The sequence below is a fragment of the Leopardus geoffroyi genome, chromosome E3, assembly GCF_018350155.1.
Source record: "Leopardus geoffroyi isolate Oge1 chromosome E3, O.geoffroyi_Oge1_pat1.0, whole genome shotgun sequence".
NCBI lineage: Eukaryota > Metazoa > Chordata > Mammalia > Carnivora > Felidae > Leopardus > Leopardus geoffroyi.
In genome coordinates, this window is record NC_059340.1 from 3,058,933 (window position 1) to 3,078,382 (window position 19,450).

General features: G+C 45.8%; 1 protein-coding gene across 1 annotated transcript in view; it reads left to right on the forward strand.

The window, feature by feature from the left end:
• Positions 1 to 19,450, forward strand: part of SDK1 (sidekick cell adhesion molecule 1) — an 888,340-nt gene that overhangs the window by 516,672 nt on the left and 352,218 nt on the right. The window contains exon 6 of the mRNA XM_045462082.1: positions 13,943 to 14,076. Coding sequence (XP_045318038.1) covers positions 13,943 to 14,076 — 134 coding nt within the window. The remainder of the gene's footprint in view (positions 1 to 13,942; positions 14,077 to 19,450) is intronic.

A 19,450-nucleotide genomic window follows, 5' to 3' on the forward strand; every position in this document is an offset into this window, starting at 1 on the left:
TCATCTTGTTTATTGATTTTTTTTTTCATTTATGGGTTATGCTTTCACTGTCATGTCTGAGGACTCCGCACCAAGCTCTAGGTCCCAAAGGGGTTGTCTTGTGTTTCTTCCAGAAATTTTATAGTTTTGCCTTTCACATAGAAATCTTGAATCTATTATGAGTTAATTTTCATTTAAGGTGTATAAGGCTTAGGTCCAGGATAATTTTTTTCCCTGTGAGTGTCCATTCGCTTTCACACCTTTGTTGAAAAGGCTTTTCTTCCTCCGTTGAATTGCGTCGTCACCGTGGTCAAAAATCCATTGGATGTTTTTCCATGGGCGTTTCTAGGTTCTGTATTCTGTTCCATTGATCTTCGTGTCTGTTTATCTACCAACATCATACTGTTTTATGAATCTTAGAAAAATCTCCCCTGCATCTACAAAAACATGTCTGGGATCTTGATAGGTATCATATTAAATTTATTTACCTGTTTGGAAAAAAATGATACCTTTATTATTTTTCAATCTATGAAATTGGTATGGCTTTCCATTTATTCAGAGCTTCGGTCTCTTTCTCCAGTGATTTTGTACTTTTTCACATAGAAGTCCTAGTCATACTTTCCAGATACTCACATAAGTATAATTTTCCCATTTGTTGAGCAATCGCGAATGATATTATGTTTTCAATTTTTGTCTTCACATGTTCATTGCCATTACATGGAAATACAATTGGTTTTTGTGTGCTTATCTTGTACCCTGAAACCTTCCTTTCTGATTTTTATGCCTTATTATGATGCCGAAATCACGCCCTTTCAGGGTCCTGGAAAATTCCTCTGTTGAATCCTGAGCCCTTTCGATGTGACCTAGGCTTTGATCATCTCCAGCCTATGTGATACATGATGTTCAAGGCTCATCTTGTACATTCCCTGGCAGAGACCACATTCTGGCATCAGAAATTGGAAACATCACTTTTAACTACTGTGAGAGACTGCCTGACTTCACAGTTCTCTGCTGGAATGTGGCCACTGATTAAACCTCTTGGTACTCCCTTATCTATCAGAGAAGTTCCCAGGAAGGGTTCAATAATTAATTACCAGATGAGGGAATGAATGAAAGAATGAATGAGTGAATGAATGAATGAATGAATGAAAGAAATACATCTTGAGCTAGTCTCTGATGATGGCAAAACAAAAAAATATAATATGGCCCATCCAAGAAAGAAGTGGTCAGAGCAATTCAGATCACTACCAGTCTTTCAAAGAATTAAACTCCTGCGAACCATAAAACTTGTCTTTCTGTCCTCCCTCACAGTGACCTGTGCTCTTTGCTCTGGCCTCTTTGCTCTCCCCCTTCCTTTCTGGATCCTTTCCACACTTTGTGTTTCTCTCCTTGGTGTGAATTCCCAAGACCCTCCTCTCTCTCTAGACTCTGCTCCCCCCCCCCCAAACTGCTTGATAAGGCCCCACAGGAAAGGGAGAAGAGATTGCAAATGTTCATGTTTGGAACATCACAAATGCACTCATCGCAAATATGAGTGCACGAACGGTGACACTCAGAGGAAGCGCTGCGTCCCCCTGCAGTGTGTGAGTGGGACACGAGCTGTTGAATATTGACAGGCCCCAGCCCCGTGCCCAGCACGTGCACATACTTCAGACTTACCTTTTAATACACACGATGGCTCTGTGAGCTGGGTAGAGGTCTCTCATTTCTGAGATGAAGAAACGGAGCCCAAAGAACTAGTTCGTAAGGAGTTTTCTGTGGCTGCTATAACTAATTTCCACAACGTTGCTGACTGAAAACCACACAGATCTGTTTTCTTACCATTCTCGAGGTCAGAAGTCCACAGTGTGTCCGGCGGGGTTAAAATCGACGAGTGTGCAGGGCTCCGTTTCTCCGGAGGGTGTGGGGAAGAGTCTGTTTCTCACCTCGCCAGCTCTAGAGGCTCCCGGGCTCTGGGACTCGTGGCCCCTCGGCCACCCTTGGAGCCGGCGCTCTCTGGCTCTGACTCTCCTGACTGCCTGCCCTTTTGGGGACCCTTGTGATTGTTTGGACCTGCCCACATGGTCCAGCATCATCTCCCCATCTCGGGATCCTTAATCACATCTGCAGAGTCCTTGTGCTGTGTGACATAACCTATCGACAGGCTCTGGGCGTGAGGACGAGGCCATCTCGGGGGCCATTCGGTAGCCTCGGAGCAGCTGAATGCACTGCACACGGAGGCAAAGAGTTGGGTCGCGACTTTTCCCACCGCTCTTTGGGGGGGTCTTGGAGGTCTTTACCTCTGGATAGCTCTGGCACAGTTGGCTGTGGTCTTTCACTGTGTTCACACCTAGCGCCTGGTTCATTTTCATCATTTTGGGCCAGGGCGCTAGTTACACACGGCTTGTGGCAGACGGAAAATTGAGGAATGTGGCCAAGGACCGCAAGCAAACACACCAGCGCCTGATGGACAACGGCGCGCGTCTCTAAGACAAGTGGAGGCAATTCTGTTTTATGTTACTGGGCTGTGTCTGTCATGGAGATGAACTGCATGGTCATTAACCGCGGCAGGATGTGGAGACAGTTGGGAAAAGTGACTCTTACCCTTTTTTACTATTTTTATCCATTTCCCTCATTGTGTTTTCCTGGGGGGTATCTAGGCACTATGAGTGATACTGCCTAAAATTTGCACGCTGTCTTTATCTCACGGGTGCATTGTCATGGTTAATAATGTTTCAATATACTTAGACTTTCCCAAAATGGTCCTCTTTAAGTTATTTACAGCTGTATTTTGGGCATATCACCATTTACCCTCACAAATCTGAGTTGCCTGCCTATTTTCTCATTTTAGACCCATCCCAATGTCCAAATCAAATGGTTTTATAAAGCTTTTCCTGGGCAAGTCCGAAGTGGGTAGTTCTTGAGAAAAAAAGATTGTCTGTCTCCAAAGGAAATGATCACTAATCTTCATAGCTGACCCCACGCCTCTGATTTCTGCCTCTTGTTAGTAGGAACAACGGTTGGACCTAGTAGGGAAGAGAATTCTTACCAGAATTCTCAGGGAGGCCCGGCTTTGGGGTTCTGCCCCGACACTCAGAGGGACCCTCACCTCCACCTTCTCTACCTCAGAGGCACGGGGCTCCTCTGTCAAGATCTGGCATATTGTGGAGCACTTGTCCTCCTGGTCGATGTCCACCCATGGGACTTTGTCAAACCCAAGTGCAACACCAGCTCCGTGGCCACCGCCGCGTGCTGGGCACTGCCTTAGCTGCTGAGGAGCCAGACGTGAGTCCTAGAGAAGTGGGGGAGAGAGAGAGACAGCACAGGGAGGGAGAGGCTTACCCCTGGGGCCTCTCAACCCTGCTGAATGCCAGGACGAGGGTTTGTGTCAAATACTGTTCCTGACCTCTTGCCTACCTGGGTCGAGGGAGACTCAGGTGAGGGAACTTTCGGGAATTTGTCTGGGGTGGGGTGGAGGGGACTGGGATTAGAGTCTCAATTCTTCAACTTTCCTCAGGAAAGTTACTTCATCTCTTCTAGCCTCTGTTTCCTGTCTGTAGAATGGGGATGAGACCTTAGCTCAGCGTTTTTGAGTCTGGGGCATAGGCCAGGCGTTGGGCCAGTCGCTTTTTCTGTTACCCCATTTGTTTCTCACCCCAGCCTGTGTTACCCCCCACTGACAGACCAGCAGCCTGCTTTGTGTCCATAGCCTGGGGGGGCCAGTGATGCGTGCAGGGTGCTGAGCACGATGCCAGGCCCATAGAACATGCTCAGAAAAGTCTGGATCTTCTCATTCCGTGAGGAGCACAGAGCATCTTTGCGGAGGAGGATGGTCGAAAGGGGCTTACTGCTCCTTCCGCACACCTGCAAGCAGCCCCAGCTGGTGGGATGACTGGGGGTGGCCAGGGGGGTCTGTCCTCAGGGAGACCCCTCCAAACGAACAGGTTCAGCGCCGCTGAAATGGAACTCAGAGGAGTCTGTCCAAACTCAGGGGAAAACACCGCCGGCTGTCTCCCAGCCGGCGGCTGTGCCGGGTTCCCCAGCGCGGGGTGGGGGGCAGTAATACGAGGCCGCCCAGGCCCAGCTCAGCCCGTGAGGGGCGGCAGCTCTCCCCGGAGAGATTTTCATGTCACGGTAGCAAGGGAGGTGGTAATGGTTCCTGAGGGTTTAGTTCAGCAGCCCGGGGTTTAAGTACCTCCCAGCTTTGTGTATAAGTCCGTTTCTCTCTGTGGACTGACCGTTTCCCGCGTTTGTTTGCCAGGCTGTGTGCGCAAGCGCCTTCTGTTTACACGCATATGCCATGGCCCCTACTCGTGGTTTCCAGAAGGAAAGTCGTTAAGAGAAAGTTGGCTATTCTTCTAGAATTATTTCCATCTTCCTGGCTGACAGAGTTCTGTCCTTGCACACGAAGATCTCGCCCTGTAGTCTGGGGAGCTCGCGTTTTCCAGGGGCGCGCGGCACCGCTGAGGACCAGCTGTAGTCCTTGAGGACACCTGTGCTCTGCGGGCACAGCTTTGTCCCTTAGTCGTCAAACAGACTTTAACAAAGAATGGAACCTTTTTGTGATAATTACATTTCTCTAGGAGGAGTGATGGTGGCTGACTTGCTCGGGGAGAGTATCCCCAGGAGCCGTGTCCCCCGGGGGTCCGCCAGTGGCCCCGCCTACCTTTCCCTCTTCATGGCAGCTGCTCCTTGTGATTGATCCCGCCAGGAGGACCCACCCCGCCACAGGTGCCGCCCCCGTGGAGCCAGGGTCAGGTGCTCTCCGCCCAGTGCCCCTTCTGCAGAAGGAAGAAAGTCTCCCTGTGCTCTATTCTGAAGACAAGGAGACGCGGAGAGAAACTGACTTGTCTGATGCTTGAATCGCCAGCCTCAGCCTCCCGACCCAACCTACTAGGTGGGAGTGGCTGGGTCCGTCTCACTTGCTCACTGCTCTGGGAGGGACTGATTATCACAGAGGTCACATAAGGGCACACACCCGCTCTGCGTACTCGCTCAGTCACTTGACCATGGCAGTGCCCGTTGGCTTTGGGGCTGACTGAGGTCTTGTTTTTATTATGCCATATATAAGATAAAGTGAGCTTACATCACGGGCGTCTTCGTGGTTCATTCAGTTGAGCGTCCGACTTCGGCTCAGTCATGATCCCACCGTTCACGGGTTTGAGCCCCGCGTCGGGCTCTGTGCTGACAGCTCAGAGCCTGGAGCCTGCTTCAGATTCTGTGTCTTCCCCCTCTCTGCCCCTCCCCTGCTCACACTCTGTCTCTCTCTCTCTCAAAAATAAACATTTGAAAAAAATAAAGTGAACTCATTTCAGACTTGTCCACTGATGTGGAGGATCTCAGGAGAGCCCCCTCTGGGGAGACTTCCACTGGTGCCTGCCTGGGTTTTAGCCATCTTTCTGGAATCCTTGTTGATGGTTTCTGGTTTGAGTAGATTTTACGTCTGGGTAAGTTCTCATGTTTGGGGACCTCAAGACTACATGTTCTTGTTTTTTTTTTTTCTTGTTTTAATTTTTTGGTTGTTTGTTTTAGTGGGGGGAGGGGAGAAGTGTGCCTGGAAATGTTTATGCCTAAACTTCAGCACTCTTTAAACCTTCCTCATCCAACTCCTCTCTTTTGCATATGACCACACCAGAAATTGCTCCTGGTCACTTCCTTGTGCCTAGAGCTGGAACAATTAGTTAAATAACAGAAGGCCCTGGATCAAGTATAAATTCACTAAAATGCTTTTTTAAAGTAGCTAGAAGTAAGAATAAAAAGTAAAATAAAATGAATGAACTAGAAAAATAAATAAGTAAATAAATCAACGCAGCTAGAAAATTTAAGAAGCGCTGCTATAAATAGATGTATTTCTCCTGGGCAAAAACCCCTGATGAAATACACCCTCCAGGAATTGTATCAAGTTGCCCTGTAATTTTCCCCTCTCTCTTCCGTCTCTGCTGATACGCGGCATCTTTCCAAGAGGAGGAGGATCAATTCTGTTTACGACACGTCAACATGTGTCGAGAGGAGGCCAGGAATTTTCTGGCATTAAGGTCTTGTACAGTGGGTGTTGCTGCTGGGGCAGTTGATGGATGGAAAGGCCTGGAAATGAGGTTTCCTAGGCCCGCCTGCTGCCGCGTTGGTCCAGCTCCTGCGCGGATGGCTTTAGGTAGTAGCACCTCTGCATCATTTTATGACATGAATCTGGTAATTCAGCGACTCGGCCGTGTTTGTATCGCAGTCTGTTAACTAGAATGCTACCAAGTATTTGATATTTCACCCTGGAAGGAGGACATTTGACTGCATTTAGTATTTTACTACCTACACACCGCGCCTGATAGTCTGAGGAGCCAGATTCAGGTTCAGCAAACACCGAGTGAGGACGCCGTGTGAGGCTCATTCACGTCGTTGCCTGATTGGTACTTCACGAAGGTCCTTTTGATGGGAGTATGGTCACTCCTGTTGCGCAGATGGAAAAACCAAGTAGTTAGCCTGAGGGAACAAATCAGAGCCAGACCTGATTCTGGGCCTGTCCATCCACGTGGGCCACACTTGCCTGGTCATTTCAAGGACCTTTCTGCATGTACACAGAGTATTGTGATTACTTCAGCCTGGGTTTATCCATGGAGTTCCTGCCTATCATCTGCCGTGATCTCGTACTGGCGGACAGAGGGGGTGTCTTCTCTGGAGACTGTTGGAGATTTTACCTTGAAGGCAGACCGTGTTTAATCTCGGGCCGCCAGGAGCTGCTCTTGGAGAAGGTGAAGAAGCTCTGAGCTCTGGTGTCCTTTCTGCTCTCATTCAGAGACAGACATTGTGCCCAGGAGGGTGTCCTCTCCGCTTCTCTTTATGGGACCCGGAGGTTTCTCTGCCACGGCTGGGCCTACTGACCGGTATGCTCACCCCGTGCTCGTGCTGCTGGCAAGCAGTCTACAAAGCTGCAGGCCAGGCCCACGGGTTGGGAGAAATTCGGACACGTTGTCCTTTGGGACATGTGCTGTCTCACAGGAGCCCTGGGCCAGAGCTTTGGGTCAAAGGCCAGACACGTGGGTAGGAAACCGGTCCTTCCTTCCATGTCACCTCCAGGGGCAGCCCCCCCCTGTTCCTGAGGTGTTACGTATGTTTTGGGCTAGAGGACCTGGCCTGTCTTTCTAATGTGACATCTGCATTTTACTTCTTAAGGAGCTGTCACCAGGAAGATAGATGTCAGATCTCCACGTTTTCTGGTGGCTTGGCTGACTCTTTGGCTCCTCCTCCTTTAACATTCTATACAATACGCATTGGGGACTTCATACGGCTGCCATTTTCTTCTTCTGTCTTTTGGATGTGTTCTTCCCTCCTTGTGTTCAGGGACCATACTCCCTGGTTACCTTCCCTGGACAGTGTCGTTCACACAGCAGTCACTCCATACAGACTCATGGGGTGATTGGATTATCTCTTTCCTGGCCTGGGTTCTGGCACCAATATGGAGTTGAAAGCTTAAGCATGAAGAGAGAAAAATGAATACCTGTATGTTTTCTCCTTGTTATTCATTCAACATGTATGTGTTGATTACATCCTTTCAGTCAGGCTCTGTGCTTAAATACTGGGGGACAAGTGTGCATAAGGCAGAACGTGTGAGTGTTGAATGTACCTCACATCCAAACAGTTGTAAGGTGGTAATCATCTCAGACATCCTATCCCGTAATGTACTCCCACTTGTATCTGTAATTAAGAGTGGACACTTCATATAGAATAGAAGAATTACATTGAAGACTTTATATAAATCTACCTCTATTTCCCCGTATACTTGCCCTTATGAAACTACCTATACATGCTATAGAAAAGAGTCCCTCTGTGGACTAATTTGAAATGTTTGGCAAGGCGTGGACCACAGTAGTAACTAAGCTGGTGGACAGTTGGCACAGCCCCTCCCTGTCTCTTTCTTCCATCTCTCGTGGTCTTTCTCCTACCACAGAAGGACAGTGTGTGTGTTTCCGGACAGCCACCCCTCCCACATTTGATGGCGACCTTTCTCCTTGGGGGCTGTGTTCCCAGTACAATGGTGCCGAATTGCCATCCCATGTGCCCAGTGTTTCCCGTCATCTATCCTGAGTATTCTTGTCTTCTCAGCTCACCTCGTCCTTTGTGTTGGTTTGAAATTCTAAGAAACAGGCCTCCCACATTCTTCACTTGCTTTCAGAATGTTCTTCCTGCACCCACCGCAAACGGTCAGCAGCACGTGTTTACTTTGTGGCTAAATACACATGACGTTCCGGTGCCTTAACGTTTATTGAATATCCAGAGACTCATTATTGCCAAAACTACTCGAAAGCAATCTTAGTTCTTATAACTATACCAGTAATGGGAGTACATTAATTTTGAAGTTGTCTGCCTTGAAGTAGCTGTGAGGCTGTAAGGCTTGAGATGCAGGCTATACTCAGAACAATAAGCCTTAAACCATTCCATTCAAAACTTAATTGTTTAATTAACATGGAGAACATTTTAGATGTTTGTGTTTTTAAGGACCTAAAAATAATGTCCTTCATTTTCTTGTGCTCTAAAGTTTTTAAAAAAATGTACTCGAATATCAATACAAACTTAATCAAATGCTGCCTTACCGTTTGTGATAGTAAAACCACAAACCCAAGTTATACTTTTATGTTTTATGGGCACAGTTCTTACTTTACTGAACCCTTCACTGAATTTTTATCGTAATGTATAAATCAATGTATGTATTACCATCCAGTTTGTGTGAACGGTGTCAAGGATCAAAAAACTTACTGATAATCGAAGACCGTTTATCTTTTTTTGAAAGCCCAAGGATGGCTTGCATTGAAAGTTTTGAGGCACATCATGGAGATTTTTTTGGATGTCCCCCGGGACTGCCACTTTGGGCCCACAGCCACTCTTAGGGGAAAGTTAATGAAGTGTTTCCTATTACTTCCTGTAGTTTGTAAAAACACTGAATCTAGGGGGCTCAGTCGGTTAAGCTTCTGAGTCCTAATTTCGGCTCAGGTCATGACCTCGTGGTTCGTGTGTTCAAGCCCCGCATCCAGCTCTGTGCTGACGGTGCAGAGCCTGCTTGGGATTCTCTGTCTCCCTCTCTCTCTCCACCCCTCCCCTGCTTGCTCTCTCTCAAAACTACATAAACATTTTTTAATTAAGTTAAATTTTAAAAAGGAACACTGAATCTGAGCTCCTTGGGATATGGGCAGTGTGCCCTTGGTTCAGCTTCGTATCTCCTCCACTCTGAGTTAGGCCTGGGGACTCCAGGCTGACTGAACAGTGGACACAGTTACTTACGTCTCTTCCCGTGGCAGTCCGTGCGAACATCTGCCCTTCCATTCCTGCAGCTCCAAGGTGAGGCGCATGCTGGGCTGTTTTCTTCCACCACCAAGGGCACTTCTGTAATTAATGTATCTGTGCCACAGGTTGGAAAGCAGGTGTTCTTTATGGCGTCCAGAATGTGACGTCCTCGGACGTTGGCAGGTGTGGCAGGAAACTCACTTGTAGCTGTGCCCCCTGGTTGGCTCCCCACCCCCACCCCACACATCACATGCATAAGCCCTTGGGTCTAGGCGCCCAGAGGCGTCTTTCCCTCAAGGGGGATTCTGATCAGTGCTGGCGGTCAGAGACCCCAAGGAACTCTCTGAGGTTTTAACTTTCCCTAAATAGAGAATTCTTATTTTGCTTACTGCCTTAAGAAAGTATTGGGAGAATCAAGTGCAGAGTCAAAGGCACTTGGAACATGCCCTTTAAAATGAGCTCTCTCGTGAATCACAGCATCTCCTCCTTAGGGCAGCCCCACGACGAAGGACAGCTGATAGGTTTCTCTCTGAAAACTCCCTGCGCTTATAGTCAGTAGCAGGTGACCCTTTAACTTGTCCTTCATGAGTCTGACACTCTGGTTTCCCAAGCTGTGGTGCATTTTACCCATACTGGATTACGTTTTTAAGTTAGTGTATTCTTATCTTTATCACTATCCCAAAGAATTAGAATTACAAGATTTCATTTTGAAATGTAGAATTAAAATGGGGAAGACTAAGGAAATAGTTTTATGTAAAACCATACATACGTTTATTTTAATAAAGTTAAAATAAAGGAAGAATCTCTCTGGCTTAATACTATAATTTTCCTGCAGAGTCAATGGAAGTTTTAAATTAGTACTTCGGAATTATGTGATAAAAAAGCCAAGTAGTCCATATTATGGGCAAAGTATTCAGTGCGTGCCCTTGCGTTCATTTTGAAAGTTGTTCTTCTGTAACAAAAGTGGTTTATCCTGGAAAAATTGGAAAAATATTTTAAAACACAGAAATCGAAAGAAAATAAGTTATAATCGTACCACTCAACAGGAACTATTAACATTTTATGCCCTGAGAATGCCTTCTTCTCTTTTTGAACTCTAAAGGGACGCTACTGTATATGCTGTACCTGGATTCATGTGACTTCTGGTAACAGAAACCCTAACTTACACAAGTTCAAACATGAACGAAGTACCCCGTTCCCTGAAATAGCAAGCCCAGAGACGGGATGGGCTGCAGGATGTGGTTCATTGACTGGGGCAGCTGGCAAGGTAAAAGACCCCAGGTCTTTCTTTTTTCTTTCTCCTGCTGCCGACGTCATAAGCGTCACACTAAGGTGGCTCTCTTTGTGGTCACCCCATTGCCACTGTGAACATCCGGACAACACGCTTCCTTGCTCGCATCTAGTGGTGGGAGAAAAACCCTGGTGCCCAGCCCTGGAAACCCTGTCCTTCCATCTGGTGAGAGGGGCCTAGAGGCAGCTGCCCCAGAGCAGGGACAGTCACCACATACATGCCAAAGCCACCTGGTTCAAGCCCGGTCTCCTTTGTCAGTCACTGGCAAGAGGGGTTGGATTACGATGATCAGCTTAGACTAGTTGGGGTCAATTCTGCAAACCACTTTGCTAGTGTAAAATGCTGGAGATGTGGAATCAATGTTGGAAGTCAACCCCCACCTCAGTAACCAGACGTTTTCACAGAATATTTTATGGACACATGTGAGAGTCATGTTGAAGGATCACTTAGCATACTTCCTCATCATTGCCTTCAGGTTGTTGACTAATTTGCTCTGACTCTCAAAGTTCTGTCCCTCCTCCTGCTCTTATCTACGCACCGCCTTTCCTCTGCATTGCAAGGGTGGCTGCCTGCAGCTCAGGACAGCACATTTCCTGCCTGGCCTCCAGGAGGGGTGAGAGCTCCCCCCCAAGCAAGCTCCGCCTCCTTCAGCCTCTGGGCAACTTGGGTCCCGGACCAGCCCCTGATGGTCTTGAGCGTGGCACCGGTACCTGTACTGGGCCTCCGATGACCAAGAGACACGCCTGGTGCTGCGAATGGGCCAATTTGCCTGCGTGTGTGGTGCCCCACACAAGGTGTGGGCTCAGCAGAATCAAGGTCTTTTGGGAAGAAGAATGAACGTGTGGTACTTGCTCCACTGTCTTTAAAAATTGCTCTTTTCAGAGGCGCCTGGGTGGCTCAGTTGTTTAAGCGTCTGACTTCGGCTCAGGTCATGATCTCACGGTTCATGGGTTTGGGCCCCGCGTCGGGCTCTGTGCTGACAGCTCGGAGCCTGGAGCCTGCTTCGGATTCTGTGTCCCCGTCTCTCTTTTGCCGCTCCCCCACTCACACTGTCTCTCTCTCAAAAGTAAACATTTAAAAAAATTTTTTTTAATTTCTCTTTTCGCCACCATTATAACAATTATCTGAATTATCTGAAATTAAGATAACTGTCTTTAGATAGTTTAATTTTCATTAAAAAAAATCAGTTTCTTCATTAGACATGCTCTGTTCAGAAAGAGTTGGAGAGGAAGAAAGAATAAAGTCCTCATTAATCTAATGTTCTCCAAAGCTTTGGCATTTTTGCGGTGTCTTTTTTGGCATAGACAAGTTTTTCCTCATAAGTTTTGACTTAAAATGGTCTAGAAATTAAAAACTAGAAGAAAAACTGGGCTTAAAGATACAAATTATCATAGATGTAAACTTTAATATTTTTGTTCTTTATGTACTTTTTTATTTTTTATAGCCTTGAGACAATGTCATAAATAATATAGAGAATTAATAGGCATTCTTGCAGAATAATTCTGAGAAATCATAGGCATATTTGAAATTACTATGGCAAAAATCAGATGTTAAGGAAAAAAGTTATGACATACTCAGTTTTTAAAGTTATACTATTAAGGTGTAACTTCAGGTGTAATAAATATTCATATTTAATTTTAGGTGCTGGTGTGACGTGCACTAAAATAAAATGGAACAATTTCTGTGGTTCTATAAAGGAATCTATAAAGGAGTCATAAATAATTATAGTAAAGCTTCTTTGAGGTATTTTTATGGGAATAAAAATTGAAAACTTGTTAATAGGGAAATTTTTGTGAGAAAGAGGTGAGTTAGTCTTAGAGACCTCAAGCTGCAATATATCGTATGGGAACCCTGAATAAGCAGTTAACTTCTCAAGATAATCTTGTATAATGTATAAAAGTTGAGAGTTTTTGAAAAAGCTTTCCAGAAGGTAGCAGGAAGGAAAAAATTATTATTATAGTAAAATTCCCCGTGACAGATCACCCAGTTTCTGTGTTTTTTCTGTTACCAGAATGGAGACCTTATCTGGATTTGGAAGGGCTACGACTGCCTAGGATTGAAATGAACAAATAGGGGCGCCTGGGTGGCTCAGGTGGTTGAGCGTCTGACTCTTGATTTTGGCTCAGGTCACGATCCCAGGGTCGTGGGATCGAGCCCCACGTTGAGCTTCACATTGAGCGTAGGGCCTGCTCTGCCTCTTGCCCCTGTTCGCGTGCTTGCTCGCTTGCTCTCTCTGTGTCTCTCGAAAATAGATAAATGGATTAATGAATCAAGAGAAAATAAAATGAACAAATAAACGTATTTCCTGTAGAATGACAACTTGTGTGCAGCCGTGGGATTCACTTCAGGTCCCAAGGTGCTCCCAGCATTGGGAACTAAGAGCCCTTTGGTGCTCAGAATGTGTCTTACTCTCAGTGGGAGGCCGCCCTTTGTACTTTGTGTTTTGTAGCAAAATCTACAAATGCTAGCAAGACCAGAGGATACCAGGACCGCTTGTTTTAATTAAAAGCTGCTTGGATTTATGGAAGTTGTGTCTTTGTTGTTCTTCTTCCTCTTCTTTTGAATAACCTGGTGAGTCTGGGTGTGATCTGGTTGGCAGAGCATCTGTTCATACGTGGGAAGATCTTGTTCTCCCTCTGGTATTGTTACCTTGCTAGGTTACCTTGAACGAATAACTTAACCTCCCTGTTCCTCAGTTTTCTCATTTCTGAAGAGAGGGTGGCTGGTCAAATGTGTCTCCCAGGTTCTTTCCTGCAGCAGAATTGGGCTCTTCGGGAAGTCTCCATGAGGAGGGGTCAGGCTGTGAAATGGGTGGGGCGGGGAGATGGCTGGGGTGAAGGACGAGCAGGCCTGGCATCAGCAGTTATGGGAGAATCCAGTTGAAAGGGCCAGCACCATGCCCACTGGTGACTTTTCTTCTACCCGCCAGTTGAGAAACAGAGGTACAGAAACTCTAATGAGGTTCCTTGGGAGGCGGAGAAAACCGCAGCAAATTCATTTGCCCCCCGGTCTAGGTTTTGGGCGGTTCCGCCTTCCATCTGAGAGTTTATTTATAGTTTGTGGCCATGGTGTGATCTCACGGCCCTGCCTGAAAGAAAAAGACCAGCCCTTCTGGGATTTCTTGAACTTGTTACAAGTTCCCAGGGGAAGCTCTGAGTTTTTAACTAACCCTGGATATGTGAGTGCCTCACAACCGAGGGTCAGTAGGGAAGCAGAGGGCTCAAAGCCTCCCTACTGGAGTGTGGACGAGGCCAGAGGAGGCTCAGCCACCGCCATGTGCCTCAGCTCGGCCTGTGTGTTTTTGTCCTTCGAGATCTTTTTAAAGCCCTGGACACGCCTCTCTCGTCGGCCTGATAAACTGATTTGCCTTACGAACAGGAAGCGCTGTGGAGTGGCTCTGACGCTGTCTCTTGTCTGACACAGAGCCATCACACTGGAAAATCAACTGGTGATCCTTGCAGCGACAGCGGGTGATGCCAGGGTTTACTACGCGCAGGCCGTCAACGAACGCAACGGAGACAGCAAGACCAGCCCGCTCGTTCACCTGAGTGTAGCAGGTAAGTTTTGAGACGCCACATGATAATTCTGAAAGCAATAAAGTCTTGATTTAATTAATACATGTCTCACGGGGCCCTTTGCAATCAATCTTCTGTCTCTAGGATGGTGGCCATGGTTCGATATTGATCCACTGTCAATAGTTGCTTTCTTTGAAGCTGTACACGTAAAATGTGAACACAACAGGTGATGCCCACTGCAAGATCTTATTCGTTTTGGGGGTTTCAATCATCGTTTTTAACGTGTATTGTTTTTAACAACAAATCTTGGTTTATAAGGAATTCCATCAATGAACCTTATTTGAAACTAGATTAGGCACAGGTTATGTTAATTTAAAAATAAAATCCTTGAGAAAGCATAAATATTGTGTTCAAGTTAGCAGTGTTTCTTAATCATAATGAGCTGACCATTTTTTCTACCTGATTTAACGGAATTGTGAAGAGAACACACACAATTACCGTTACACCTGCAGTTTATTTACAGAAATGTTAGTCTGAGGAAACTTAGTTTAAACATTTGGCCTTTGAAGAGGTCTCTAGGAATTCTCCCAGAGTTGATTGCTGGAGAAGGGGGGAATGACCAGAAGCAAAAACTCTGACCTAAAAGATTAAAGCGTGAGTCTCACGGGGCCCGTCGCCAGGCGTTTGCAGCATGAAGCTTCATGGGATGAAATAATGTGATTTTGTGTTGAGAAAATACAGGTGGGAAATAGTTGTAGACTTCAGAATTCCGTGATCACATCAGACAAGAGTGAAGTAAGTGATTTTGTCTGTATGGTAGCAGACGTCACCATTTTGAGAAACGTCTCTGAGCAGTGGCTTCCCCCTCGGGTTTGAAAAGTTTCCTTTCATTCATGGGTTGGGATCATAGCGTTTGCTGCTTGTGCTCCCCGAGGGACACGATTGCACGAAGCCAAGTAGGGCTGGCCGAGGGAATGTCTGTAGCAAACATGGGGTAGGAGACCCCGGGGTTACCTGGTCGGCTTCTATGTCCCCTCACGTTCCTGGTAAGTGCCCCCAAGTGGCCATTATCCTGCCATCAGCCCCTTTGTTCCTGGGAATTGAAACCTGATCTCCAGATTATAGACTGGGCACAGACTGGGCTGTCCCCATGGCCTTTTTAAGGCTTTGGAGAGTTATGTGCATCGACTAGGTGTGGTGTTCACAAAATATAGGCCAGGAGGTACTGATATTTAAAGGACCACAGTGGAAATAAATATGGCTTCTCAAGAATTTTTTTCAGTATCGATAACAACAGATGGAAATCACATTATTAAATAGATTGATTGCTTTAGTGTTTTCCAAGTTTTACAATTACAGCCATTTCTTCTATTTAGAAAATAGATTTATCACTCAATTGTGATATACCTACCAGGATAATAATTGGTCAAACTGGTAAAATTCTAGGTCAGAAACAAGGAAATTGGCCTCAGTCTGTTGGAAGAGAGAAAAAAATTCCACAAATATTCTGGTTAATGTAATACTAACATCAAAGAGTTATGAAATAGTCTGAACCCATGGTGTTCTACATTGCCTATTGTAGAAAGGCCAGTAGGAAACAAAACTAATACAGTGATTTTGCAAGTTGCCATACTAATGGATACCGTAGCGTTAGGTAATTGGGATATGTAAATGCTTTTTCAGTAATTTCAGTTTCTACTCCAACCCAGAAGTGTATTGGGAGTAGCTCATAAATATTATAATTAACTGCCTTGCATTTTTCTCCTTGTGTATTTTTATCTTTTCATTGGCACCGGGTAAAATGTGTAGAAGGTGGGTTATAAAGAGGTTGGTGATACGGACGGACTTGTTTTAAATCTCAGGAGAAAAGCTGCCTACTGTTTCCTTATATAGTCTTTGCTTTTTATTGGGTCCAAGTAAAATGTGAAGAATGAGAAGGTTGAGGAACCGGCCTTATTTTGATTCTTAGGATAACATTCTGTTGACATATTGGATTTAGCTGAAAGTTAAATGGCACTCAATTATGCGCTTTCTCACTAAAAATCCTATTTTGAAACCTCTAAAGATCAGGAAATTGATAAATCTGCAGAAACCCCAGAACTGTGTGTTTACATGTCGCTTCCTTCCGGAACAGTGGCAGAACCTATAGTTCAGGACTCCCTGCAGCACCGGGGGAGGCTACTTGGGGGTGAGGTGTCCTCAGCACACTTACACATCTTTTGTTTCTTTTTTTTTTTTTTTTTTTCTGATGGAGGCTTTGTAAAAACACCAAACAAGATTGATGAAATGTTTTTTCAAAACTTGCCAGCCAGCATTTCTGAAGAATCCAAAGATGCTACAGCCAATTATCATTTAACGAAGATAAATTTTTCTTTGGCATCAGGAGAGTAAAATAAAGAATGTTTCTGTAGTGAATACGACTGAGGTTGGTAGTGGTAACTGGAGATTAAGTTCCTGGTGCCTTGTACTGTAGCTGATTTGAAATTGGAGAGTGCCCGGCGGCCCCACCTCTTGTTTCCTATCGTAAGAATAAGCTGTCCCTCCTGCAGGACAGCCCAGTGTCAGGTGGGAGAGCACAGGGGGGCCGGCCTTGCCTCCAAACATCTAAATGAGTGATGCCCTAACACCCAGCCCCCCCAGGGAGAATGATGTATCTTCCCCAACAACTGTGGACTTGAGAGTTCAAAACCTCGCCACCGTTTCGGTTGCCAAACGCTTTACCTACACTGGAAGCGTATGGGAAGCGAAAGATAAAGAGGATTTAAATAGAAATAAATAAATGTTTACAAAAGCGTGACCATTAGAGGGGAAATGCAGTCCCATAATGGTGCCGCCTGCTGTTGGTGCATGGTTGGTGGCTGGCGTTCTCATCTCTTCACGTTTCTCCCCCTTTTGTCTGGCCAAGAAGATAAATTGCAGCATGTGCTGCACAGATACCTCCTGTCCTGAAGGAGAGGCCATCTCTGAACTCTCCGTTCTCCTCCCCCGTGAAAGCTTGCTGCCATCTCAGGGGTGGATTTGCTTTGAAGTTGTGATGTGACGTGAAGCCAGCAGATGTCAAGGACATAGGTGGGACCGTTGAAGCGCCCTGCATGAATTTTTCATCGCTGGCTCCCGCAGTTCAGGTGCACGCCAGAAAAAGAATGGGCTGAACTCACCCGAGAGTAGACGTTTCTATTCTGAGGTCAGACCCAGGCAAGCTTTTATAAACCTGTCGACCTGCTTTTGGTTTTTGCTTTGAAGATTTTACATTGAGTTAACTTTTGTGGATCAGATCTTCTGAACTGAATGAATATGTGAATAAGAGCTTCTCCTTAAAGTCAGAGAAAAGGGTAGAGTCAGGAGATGAGACGAATTCCGCACGATGATCAATCCATCATTGTGTGACGGCCGCCTGCACACCTCGACACATCATCACTTGTGACCCGGTGCGCAGGACGCCAGGTGTAATGAGAGTCTCTGCCGGGGAGGAGGCTTAGAGACACGGCCGCCTGCCTCCTTCCTGTGTTTTCACGTCTTTCATTTCAATGCCTGCTCTTCAAACAAAGTCCTCAGCTAGCATATCATTTTAGCTGATCCTCCTTCGGGCTGACAAACCATGGCTTTTCATTCTGAAGACCACTTAACATTCCTTTGTCCTCTATAATGCTAATTTGACTGCAGACCTCATATAGGCTTAGTAGTTGAGACCGGATTCCTGAGAATAATGTCCAGGAACAGTCAAACAGTCGTCTGAGAGAACTGCCCGGTAAAACCTGACTTTTGTGTGCCCAGATAAGATTCTCTCTTGTTTTCTTTGTGCCTTAAAATTTCAGGGAGAGAGGGGGCAAGGCATGAGCCTGTCAAGTGTGCTCTGACGTGGGTTGGATTCCCAAAGCAATAGTAGCAGTTTGAAATATTACTGGAAACCTGTCTAGAGACTGTGGCCCTCCCACAAATGATCAATTTAGATTCCTGCTACAGCTTTACACATTGTATGGACCTTTACTGCCAGAACTTTGAGAAACACATATAGCAAGTGTCGTGTGCTTTATGGTAGAGTGATGAGTTAATCATTTAGGACGGATTGAGCCTTCTAAGTGGGGTGTGTAATGAGACGTGCTCTGGCCCGGGGATCCTGGGGCTGGGCGTGAGCAGAACTGAGTGTAGGCTGTAGTCTCTAAAGCGTGTTTGTAGGCACTCCATCAGGAAATAGGCCTTGAGCCTTCACCCTAACATATGCACACTCAGTTGTTTATAGATTATAAGCATAAGAGATACAAGAGAGATAAGTGGTATCTTTAGTGTCTTGCTAATCTTGAACATCTTATTAATCTTAAAAATAAGACAAGTAGTTATTTTACCAGTAGAAGTGAATTTATTCAGGAATAACAGAACATTGCAATTCAGGACAAGCAAACCATGGCAAAACCATAGGCAAATCCAAGAAACAAAGGAGAGGAACGTTGTTTTATGGAGAAGAAGGAGGAAGTTGTATGTGGCGGGGGCGGGGATTGAACAAACATCCATTGGGGAGAAACAAGGGTTCATGGTGGTGACGGTCCCTGGTTGGCTGAGTTGCAGGGTGGTTGATTTTGTTTAGGGCACGCATTGCATTATCTTGGCCTGCCGGGCCCTGTAGCTGAGGTTTCTTTCCTGTTGATTGTTCTTCTCTTGGGTCTGTAATAGACATTTCTTCCTGTGAGAGACATCGAGTGATGTCCCTCCAGCCTCCCGTTCTAGCCCCCGAGCCAACTTCAGTGAGGTTCCCCTTCATTAATTTTGAGATTCATTCCATCTTTAGTTCATGTCTCATGGCACAATAGACACTTCTTGAGTGGAAATGCATATTTTACGTCGTCTTTCTGCTGTTTAGTTTTTTGGACGAATTCTTGCAGCCTCTGTTTAAGGAGGACTATGTATCCAGTATCATTGCCGATGCAGAGCTGCTGTTCGTCGTCCTCTTCTGTGCTGCCTGTGGAGTGACTCCAATCTGTGCCTCTTGCCAGGAACGCTTGTGTCTGGTTATCTATTCTGTGACAGTTTAGTTAAAACCAAATATAGCTGGTCCTTGAAGAACACGAGTTTGAACTGCATGGGTCCACTTACATGCACGTTTTTTTCCCGATAAACACAGTACGGCTCTGTAAATGTATTTTCTCTTCCTTATGATTTTCTTAATGATGTTTTTTCTCTAGCTTATTTTATTGTAAGAATGTAGCATGTAATACATAAAACCTACAAAATTTTATGTTAATCGAGTGTTATGTTATTGGCAACAGTAGGCTATTAGGAGTTAAGTTTGGGGGAGTCAAAGTTATACACAGATTTTCAACTCTGCAGGGTGTCAGCAATCCAACCCCCATGTTGTTCCAGGGTCCACTCGACACAAATACGTCTGTCTGGGCGAAGGGGAAACCACAGCCCATTGGCAAGT